Below are 11,106 nucleotides of genomic sequence, written 5' to 3' on the forward strand. Positions count from 1 at the left end.
TTATCAAAAATATCTCTTAACCTATAGATAAAACATTATTCTTTTCAGGGTTTATGTCTACCCCTATGAAAAAATATTGTTTCTAAAAATCGAATATTTAATATTTTGGTCATTCTAAGATTAAATGAGATCTTATATCACTAGACTAATGTTTTTTTTAATATAAATTGACATCATGTAATCAATAATGAGCTATTTCATTTTTCAGTCACCTAAATTCTTGAACTATATAATCACCTTCTTTAATATGAGAGTCCGATACTCATAAATGCATACTTCCTAAACTTCATAATGGCATTTATGGTAGTATGGTACATCTTGTGAGCTTTAATATTTTTTTATTAGCTAATGGTACATTCTTTATTATCTAGCCTAGAATGTGCACTTTTCATTTTTTGGTTCATTTCTTTTCTTGAGTTTTGCTACATATTTGTTAAGAAAATTACTACAATATATTTTATGAATAAAAGTAAAACTTGTATTCTTTAGTAAAAGCCAATTTTTTATTTGTCAAAATTGTTAGATCAATCATGTAATGTGTTTTTAAGTTGGTCATTTTAAAAGGTTTGTTAAGTTATTATTTATTTTGGAATTCATCATTTAATCCTTTCATGTTACTTCTATAGCTTAAAACTCACTTTTTAATTGTATAGTTTCAGATAAACAACAAATTACTATTATTTTTAAGAAAGGATAAAAGTTTTATCTTTTCTTGATTATTTATTACAAAATTCTCTAAAGTAAATTTTAAAGTAAAGTAAGAATATGAATGTATTCACCCCAAATTAATGGAGCACATTTTAACCTCATCTCCTTAAATTATCTGTGAATATACCCAAACCTTTTCGCTTTATCCTTGGTTCACTAGAGAGAACATGCATAGAAGAAAGACAAACAATCAATAATTGTTAAGGATTCAACTTATATTTGACAAGGATGTGACTTCAAATTACATTAGTGAAATAGTTCATAAATGTCTAAGACTTAGTTTTTGAATGAATAATTATACATTCTTAATTTTCACGGGTTAAAATTATTTCTAGAATTATTTAATATGTTTTATAATTTTGACAAGAAAAACTACATTTATTTATTTTTTTGCAACGTGTTAATAGATGATATGTCCAGAATAATTTGTTTAAAAGAGGGTAAAAAGGGATAAAAACAACTGTTGGCAATTCATACTTACCGTAAACAAATACCAACTTTATTCTATTTGAATATCACACACTATTTTGTAATTTATTATAACTCTTTATGTAATAAGAATAATATCTATTTTTCTCTCATAATGACAAACATAATTTTATTCTTATTTGAATCTCACAACCTATCATATTCTTAATCAAACATTTATATTTTTTTTATTCTATATTCCCATTGTTATTTAAAAATAGAATTCATAAAATAAGAATATAATAATAAATAGCAAAATAAAAATATTTTTATTCTATTAAAAACAATCATTTATCTTATCATCTAACAATCAATATACCCTTCAATTTGTTGAGGGGTTTTCTACCTTTTTTTTACCAACGCGGTTCAATATTCAAAGAACCGTGATGATAGTATAAAAATAAAAAAAAAAGAGTATACAAAAATGTTTCTCTAACTTCTCTCATATGCTGTACCATAATATCTTTTCAGTACGTACCATTTCTTTTGCAGCGTTTATCCACTGCTCTCTGCTGGATACCTACTACAAAACAACAAAACTTACGTGGTATATGCCTCGTGCCAACTTTTGTATATAATTTTTTAATGAAAAGAGGGAAAGCAATAAAACTATCTACGGAATAATAAATTTGTTAACAGGTTCGGCCAATTATACATACATTTGAGAAAATATTAAATGATTAACAAAATATTATTAGAGAATAATAATTATAAGTTTTACCATATTCATTGGCCCAAATACTCATGAAGTATTTTTATTTACTGTTATGTAAATAACAATAATAAAATTGAATCCAAAATATAATATTAATTACTATACTTCATCTAGTAATATTTTAGATAAAAATCTCACATGCTTTTAATTGATTTTTTTTAACATGTTTTGTATGTGTATACTTTATAATGCTTCATCGCTAATGTCTAAATTATCGGCAACAAAAAAGTTGAAATATCAATTAGGCTTGGATATGTTTCCAGCAACGTAACAAAAATAGAGAAGCTTTAAAACCTCTCATTATTTTTCACTCGTTTGCTTGGAGGCAACATTTGCCGCATAATTGTGAAGGAGACTTGGAATATAAGATTAAGTAAGAAATTATATATATTTCAAATACGGAAAAGTAACTTATTACATTTAAACAATCGCACTTTATTTTTCATTCGCAAAAAAAATGCATAAATTTCTTCTGAACTTTATGTTTTTTTTGCAAATAGAGGTATAATGAACTATTTTTTATTTCTAATTATTCTTTTAATTTTATTATTTAGTAAAATTAGTCCATATATAAATATATTATTAAATTATTCGTAAATAATAAGAAAATTCATGCAATATACTACTTTTAAATACATGAGGGTGAGAGCAATTGAACATTAGCCTTGATAACATGTGGCATTGCACCAACCGATAAAACATGATTGAAGTTTTAGGTTATTACTGGTTTATTATTACTAAAATTGCACTGTTTAACCAACATTGCTACTAGATTTGTTATCCTCCAAATTAGATGGATAACACAAGTTCCTATGATTCAGATTTTGTTTTACTTATTCAAAGCTACAACTGCCATAACATTTGTTTCAAAAGTTCATGGTTTTTAAAGTTAACACCTTCATATATCACAACATAGTAACTTGAAAAATGAAATATAATTACATTCACATCCAAACCCATATATGCAAGCAATTCTTATATTGTATTAACACATGAAAGAGTTGTGCACAATTAACATATCGAAATTATGACTGTACAGATCCAACAAATGGAAACAAATAGCTTGATGCTTTGGGGATATGTAATGTATTACATGAATTTCCTTGTTATCTATGACTAATTTAACAATATATTTATACATGAACCAATTTCACCAAATGATAAAGTCTAAGGGGTAATTAGGAGAAAAAAAATTCATAATATCTACTTGCAAAAAACATAAAGTTTAGATAGGTTTATATACTTTTCCATTTAAAGCAAATGACATACTCGTTAACTGTATTTAGTAAAATAAGTATATCTTAATAATATTGAGCAAATGAGATTATTTTACATGCCCTTATTGTAATAAACATGTCTACCTAAACTAATATTATTTCATACATGTCATAGGTCAATGATAATGAAGTAAGAAAATTTAGAATTTTTAATTGACATATCATTTTTTATTATAGCAGGATATTGTATGAGACAAGATTTGGAATAACTTGTGTTCCTCAACTAAAACACATTGTCTAAACTTTTGAAAATTTTTCATTGTTGTACTATGTGGTAAGTCGAATTTTAATTATGAATATCACACCAAAGTTCTTTCTAGCGTATGCTAATTTCTGTCAAATTGAGAAAGCCCAATTATTTTGAAAGCATATTCTTGAAAAGGACACATTGGACAACGGTTGTCTATGTTCAAGAAATAAATTATTTCCACAACTTTACTATATGATTATGAATTATATACAGAAAGAGAAATGGGTATATACCAAAATTAAAAAAAGGAAACATTAACATCCTACGTGAGGTTTAAATATTGCTAGAAAATTGCTCAAAAGTTTTGTTAGGTTTTGTCTTGAGGAAGAAGCAAAGGTAAAACAAGCATGCTAGGTAGTCAAACACGTGTGCTGTTATCTATGTTGGGAGAGACAAAACATTGCACAAGAGTGACCCCTCTCTTTGCTTATTTTGCTTGTATACCAAGTCATGACTCTTTTTTTGTTAACTTTTTCTTTAAATGCCCATGTTTTTATTAATCACTGACCTCAATTCTAGCTACTTCTTATGACCTCACACTGCAATATTAGTGCTTTCCAGCATATGCAATTTTCAGACCTGACCATTTATTAAATTGCAAAGTCAACCAAAACCTCCAACCATGTTTAATGATGTTTTACCCTTCAATTTTACCAGAAAATATACTATAAAGGAGTGGAGAAGGTAAAAAAATCACCTCAAGCTTCTTGGATTTAAACACATGAGAAGAACCAAGACTAGTCTATTAGGTGTGAGAGTCTCATAGTTTAAATATCACATTAAGTTTATTATATTACTCAACATGAGACTCCTAACATTACCATTCCCTTTAAGGGCCGAGTCCACAGTGTCTTTCACTCTATCGACACTGACCAATGATAGTCCTTTCTCTTTTGTCAGCTTCACTCACATATCAGTATTCGGTAATATACCTTAATACAACCTATAGGTAGCTCTTCCTATGACATAACTCTGAAGTATCACATTCAGTTTGCTATGTTACCCAACATGGAACTCTTAACAAAATCATATAAACATAAGGTAGATGTATTGGTCAAATATTACAGTGGGTACTCAAGTTCACACTCAGTTATTAATATTTTTTACAAGTGTCTGATGGGGAAAAATCATAAATGAACATGCCCTGTCAATAACATGAGGTGAGGATATCGAAGAGAAAACTGAGTAAGTAACATGGCTTTCATTTTCTGGGTATGAAGCACACATGAAACATGTTCAGTGTTTCAGCTTTCACTTCCCAATGGACAATATGATTCCTCGTTGTCATGATGAGGTTGTGGTTGGGATTTCTCTGTCAAAATAATATTGAAGGAAGACTACAATGGGCTTTTTCAATGTCTTTGTACTTTGATAGCATTCATTTGAAACACAATAAAAACCAGCCTAACTACCAATTCAGTGATAATTAAAAAAACTAAAATTCAGTGACAGAAATATATAGACCATAAATGTCTCATAAACTACTTCCAAAACATTATAACTAGTCAAGAATTAGATTATTGCAAGCGACACTTATTATTGGGAAAGACAATCACAAAAAAATAAATTAGTTTATTACTCAGGATAAAAAGATATCATTGGTAGTACCCAAAAAAGTTTCATAAACCAGAGGACAAGATCACAAAATGTCTACCCAATGCATGAACTCAGATTTAGCAAAATAAAAAAGTTAAACCAAAGAGATTGAAATTGACAACAATAATGTATCCTTATCACAAGTTAAAATCTAGGATATAAAATTATATTAGCAAAGGTGCATACATTCTATGAACTACCCTTTTATCTCTTATCCAAACTAGTTTCTTACAAGAGGATCATTCCCTTAATCTATGCAACAAATTATGTTTTACCTAACCCCATTCCCACATCATAATATGGTTTTCATATAATTTTTTAGTTTTTTGGTCCCTACCTCCCAACCAGAGAAAAATCTAGTTTATCAAAAAGCAGCAGCTACTGTCTAATTTGTAACCATCATTTCTCTGCCACTCATTTGGAATAACAGGTCAAAAGGCATAAAGTTTGCATAACATCAAATTTCTTCCATCAACATTGTCTTACAAAGAAATATCCACAAATGATAAACGGTTTCTTTACCATTGTTGAGTTATCCACTGACAAGAAAAAACAAAGCATCCAGATTCATTCAAAATATGTTGTTCTTTTACATAAATTATGATTTTGCTGTTTCATTTAACAGCTAAGATATCAACCCATGGCATATTTCTGTGTCCAGCTGCGAGCAGTAGCTTCATACTTGGCCCTGTCAGTCTTGTACATGTGAGCAATTTCAGGCACAAGTGGATCATCAGGATTGGGATCTGTCAACAAGGAGCAAATTGACAAAAGGACCTGAAATAAAAACAAGGGAATGTTAATAGGTGCCCTAAAGATGAGAAATTTTATCGTGTTTAAAAATATCGAGAAGTTATGAACTAAGGTTTCCATAAAAATAATGCAATTAGCATGCATAAAGGTGTGCTCATTCAGCCTAAGAAATCACAACAATCTCATAAAATTATATCATTCACCATAAGAATATCACAACAATCTCATAAATTTATAGCTCCAGTAATATCACATAAACAGATTTCTGACCAGCTGAAATCTAACAGGTAACCGGCAATGAAATTCTTCTCTCCTGAACTAATTTCTAGACTCTAAATGCTTCAAAACCCCTAAACAGTAAGCATGAAACAAATCTTGAATCACTACGATCTCAAGTGAAGTCGTACTGAAATTTGTTCAAGGAATCCCACAAAACAAATTAGATAGACAGGTAAACATGGGAAACAAAAAAATACACAAAGATATATATGCATAATACAATAACAATTTTTACAAATAAGATAAGACCCTATCTAATAAAATCTCCAATTCCCCCAACAACTAGGCACAACATAAACCACACATTTTTTCAGCAGGCACAAACAATAGGCAATAAACCACATGCGTTTCTAGTAGTCTCAAATGCATTAATTTTGCAACAGAGAGGATATCACACAGGTAACTCAGTAATTATATCTAACTATGAGCAGCAAGTGACACACAAACTCCAAACTTATGCAAAACTATTAAATATCAAGATAAACAAGTTACGGAAAATCAAACCTTGGAGATGGTTAGTGCTGGGCTCCATTGCTCCTTGAGAATGTCGAGACATATACTACCGTTGCTGTTGATGTTTGGGTGGAATACCTTGGTCCTAAATGCAACCTACAGTTAAAGCATATTAATAATTATACCAGCCTGAACTAATCAGTGGTGACACATGTTCAACATATTTTAAAACTTGACTACCAGCCGGTAAAACAGCAGTAGTTTGTAGCGGGGAAATTATATTAGGTAGTCCAACAGTATGTTGGGTGCATAGTTTATCAAATTACCTAACAAGGAAGACATGAAACATTAACTTTTACATCTCACTAAAAGTGGAATAGGGTCAATTCAAAGGCCATGTCACTACTAACATCCAAGATCTAATTTTGCAACAGCTACTTCAACTTTCTTTCCAACCCTCATTTAAACTAACTCCCAACCCTCATTTAAACTAACTCAGTTGGGAGTGGGTGGGTGTGCACACAAGTGGACACTAGGGATAACAAAAGAGGTGTCGACAAAGAAAGACTTGTACACCATTAAAGGGTGAACTAAATAGACCAGACAACATAGCCCGCAAAAAATCTCTGCTATGTACTACTAATCAAATTTTCTTGTGAGCAAACACATGGTTGAGAGAATAGAAAGCAAAAGTATTGAAGGGAGGGTCAATTGTTAGTATCAGGTACAGCAAAAAGCTTGGTTCCAACCATCCAACTTCACATTATGCTTCCCAGTAGTGAACTCACTTTTCTACCTGTAATATGTTTCATAGCAAATACATAGAAGCTCCGAAGCATGGATTCGTCAAACATCCTCATGTATCCGTCACGGATACACTCAGATTCGCGAATGATACGTATCCGTAGAGTATCCAAAAATTAAAAAAATAAAATAAAATAAATATCAAGACACGTATCAAATTCGTTTTCAATAAAATATAGGATATATGGATTCGTTTTCAATAAATATAGGATATATGGATTCGTTTTCAATAAAATATACGATATATAGATTCATTTTCAATAAAATAGGATAAGATAGATTCGTTTTCAATAAAATAGGATAAGATATATTCGTTTTGGAGGCAATGATTTTCAATTTCCATTATATTTTTTACTTTGGATATTTTGATTTACACTTATAATTTTATCGTATTTTATGTTTGTTTTATTATTTTATATGCATATCCCTAAACGTATCGTATCCTATATTTTAGAAAAAAATGTGTGTCGACATCGGATACGTATCATATCTGACACATGTATCCGTATTCGTGCTTCATAGCATAGAAGTACTAGATTAGCATCTCTCTTCCACAGAGAAGAGTCCTCCATGTCAATAGTTCAACGAAAATGTTTCTATTTATTTTTCAAATCTACCAAAATCAGTCTCCAAGCCCTTTGGAGCAACTAAAAATTGTGCAAAGAAAATCCACAAACAACAACCAAGCCTTAGTCCTACTAGGTGGGATCGGCTAAAACAAGTATTAAGTCTTGAAAGATATTCAAAACCAGGTATTTTAATAAAAAAGGTACTTAGAAAAGCATTAAGAAAGAATGCTGGTTAAATTAAAAAGGTTGTTAAAAATTTTAATACACATTAAAAAAGTATCTAGACCATATCTCATCTATATTGAAGCAATATCTTGCTGTATCCAGAACATATTGGTTAAAGGTTATAATTTTTAAATATTTTAGGATATGTATCAGGGCATATCGTACATTCATACACTTATATCGGTGGCGGATATGGTTCAGCACTGATACTTTCCCATTTTTGAAGTATATGGGATTCATAGCATGCCACATGACATGAGAAAGCAAGAAAAAACAGTTTCTACTGAAAATTCCTATTCCAGAACCACAATATTAGAGGTAAGGCTACCTATAGTGCACATATGCATATGATTTGTTTGATGGGTCTTCCTATGCCCTTTTACAACATTATAACTTATTAACCAGGAGTAAGCCTTAAAATTAATGGCACCTTCCATAACCATGATGACAAATGACCTGCTTGCCCAACAGGTTAAATCACTAACTTACTATGATGATTTCTAGACAACCACATCAAGTATTAGAAAATACCCATATCTAGATTGTAAGAGAAGCTACAAGTCAAACTCAGTAGTTCTACGTAAATGATTTTTACTATGTTAATTTATAAATCTTTCACCACCTCAGTACCATGGAGTTCACAGTCCTAAAACTATTATTTTAATTTTAAAACACAACATATTTTCCTCTCAGGTATATTGCACATCATAAAATACCACATCCACTGCCATGTCTAGCTTGGACAATGAGTCTAATTCATGCAATCTTTATAGATCAATTCTATAGAAACTGGTTGTGACAGATCTAGCTTGAACCTGCACTTTGAAGAGGCTGACCAATAAATTCACACATACATCTTTGAAACAAAATGCACCAAAAAAGTAGTTTCAGATCCCATAGAGACAACATCAAGGAGAACATGCAGAATGAGAAGCTGTAAACTTATTTCATTTCAATATGATTAAAATAATTGCAACATCAGAAGACACAACATACAAGCAATGAATGTCAGTGGGGGGTAAAAGGCAAAGAAAGATATAATACCTTTGGTGGCTTGAAGGGATAGTCAGGAGGAAAATGAATTGAGACCAGGAAAACACCACCTGAGTAGGGGCTATCCGCAGGTCCCATGATTGTTGCTTGCCAGTGAAACATGTCCTCAGCCACCGGACCTGATGAAAACAATAATTTTTTTCAAAGTCCAATGAAAAAAGAAGACCCTAATAGGTACCGTACCTATGGTGAGTGATACCATAAAATTCCTCTCATTGAGTTATACTTTTCCAAGTTAATAAAAATGCAGACTCGCATACACAGACGTGTGGATCAAAGCATGTTATATGTTGTTTTGTCCAATTAGCTCTCAAACTTGAATCTAACAGCTAAATGGGAAAAACCACACTGGGAGTGCTAGATCCACAGTATAATGTGGATGTTCACAGACGGGAAAGAATTGCCTTCCATGACAAATACATGTGGCAAGACCCGAAAAAAGCTAAAGGGGGGAACACAGCCAAGGAAGCACCAGGACATGGATACAACACAACATGGATACGGGGATATGACAAATTGTAGAAATCATAGGACACAAAGCAGCTACGATATAGATATAAATTAACATAAAAGCACAAATCCCACATTAGAAGAAATGAATAATATTCTTAAGCTAGCATGAGTTATAAACATAAACATAAGAAAATGCTAATTTGATCAACTTTTTGTGATATTTCAGTCCATAGTGAAAACACAATTCAAAAAGTAAATATAAAATGTTGTGAAATACAGAAGCTGTGTTTACAACTGTAGAACACAGGTACGCGTTTGACACAAACACGACACTAATGGCGCTTATTTGCACTTAGTTGAACTAAAAAACATAGACAATAAACCAAAGATAACAGAAATAATATAAAGTTTTACATAAAGCCACATACACCCGAAATCGCAACAAAAAAAAAATCATAAAATCAAGAACCAAAAAATCTTTCATTATGAGCCTTATTCCTATTCCAGAAAGGACAGTGGAAAAAGGATCCTAACCTGCACTGCATGATGTGGGAGGGTCTTTCTGCAAATCCTTCAGCTCCTTCAAGATGCGTTTCGACGCCATACCTAAACATTTAAAAAATAAAATAAAATAAAAAACTCAAAAACCAGAAACGAAGATAATCAGAGATGAATAAACAGAATTGAAAAGAGATGAACAGAGAAAGCGAGAGATTGAGAGCACCGACCAGGGGTTAGAACTCAGAACCGTACAAGTAGAAGAACTAACCAAGGATTTAATTTAAAGTCGAATAATTACAGACAAGTATGAGAATGTGAATTTAAGAGATATATTCTACAAATTTCAGATTATTAATTAGTATTTGAAAATAGCATAAAGTATTATGGCTATGTGATTTAACCTAATAATAATGGACTTAGAATTATTGTTGTATTGGAGGATAGCTTCGAATAAACGCGTTGCTGTTGTTTTTTTAATGGGATACAGAGAATGCTGACATATTTAGACTAAGTAAGTGTTGTCATAATGACATAGTAAATAAAATACGTGGGAATGCAAAAAGGGGTAATTAAAGGATGTGTCAGCATATCATCCACCATTAATTTGTAATACTTTTATTTGAGAATCAATATTGGATAATAAATCAATGGTGAATGATTGACTAACTGTGTAAAAATATTTACACACTGTTAGGGTATACATATTAAATTGATTATGAGTGTAATATTGATATTTGACTTTTCTACTCATTTGTTATAATAGTTGGATTTCAGCTTTTAAAATGGACTGATTGGCGAAATCACTTGGGGCTGGACTACTTTCAGCTTTTGGGTCTGCTCATACCTTGTCTAATATGTTTTTTTGGTATAATTTAATATGTTTGCGTCCACATTGAAACTGTTTTTTATACTGTCAATAAATTATCTACCGTTCATATATTAACTGACACTTAAACAAAAGTAATACAAATCAACGGTGAATGACCCACTGACAGTGTAAAG

At 31.0% G+C, this 11,106-nt stretch overlaps 1 protein-coding gene across 5 annotated transcripts; it reads right to left on the reverse strand.

Moving 5' to 3' along the window:
- Positions 5,439 to 10,474, reverse strand: LOC109339405 (ubiquitin-conjugating enzyme E2 28). 5 transcript variants are annotated; one of them, XM_019576845.1, is made up of 5 exons: positions 10,403 to 10,474; positions 10,138 to 10,209; positions 9,142 to 9,269; positions 6,551 to 6,655; positions 5,439 to 5,791 (listed from the first exon to the last, which is right to left on the reverse strand). In XM_019576845.1, exons 2-5 carry the CDS (start codon positions 10,205 to 10,207, stop codon positions 5,648 to 5,650), a joined length of 447 nt encoding a protein of 148 aa, XP_019432390.1. In that variant the 5' UTR covers positions 10,208 to 10,209; positions 10,403 to 10,474; the 3' UTR covers positions 5,439 to 5,647. The 5 variants fall into 5 exon arrangements, with proteins under 5 accessions (XP_019432390.1, XP_019432381.1, XP_019432406.1 ...); XM_019576836.1 differs by having other exon boundaries at positions 10,138 to 10,208; positions 10,373 to 10,467; XM_019576861.1 differs by having other exon boundaries at positions 10,407 to 10,427.

This window comes from Lupinus angustifolius, chromosome LG02 (assembly GCF_001865875.1).
Source record: "Lupinus angustifolius cultivar Tanjil chromosome LG02, LupAngTanjil_v1.0, whole genome shotgun sequence".
Classification (NCBI taxonomy): domain Eukaryota; kingdom Viridiplantae; phylum Streptophyta; class Magnoliopsida; order Fabales; family Fabaceae; genus Lupinus; species Lupinus angustifolius.

Excerpts from the sequence above, each read along its gene's own strand:
- LOC109339405 (XM_019576845.1), bottom strand. The coding sequence starts at position 10,207 with ATGGCGTCGAAACGCATCTTGAAGGAGCTGAAGGATTTGCAGAAAGAC. Across the intron at positions 9,270-10,137 it reads TCCCACATCATGCAGTGCAG|GTCCGGTGGCTGAGGACATG; the intron begins GTTAGGATCCTT and ends TGTTTTCATCAG. Across the intron at positions 5,792-6,550 it reads CAGCACTAACCATCTCCAAG|GTCCTTTTGTCAATTTGCTC; the intron begins GTTTGATTTTCC and ends TTTTTATTTCAG.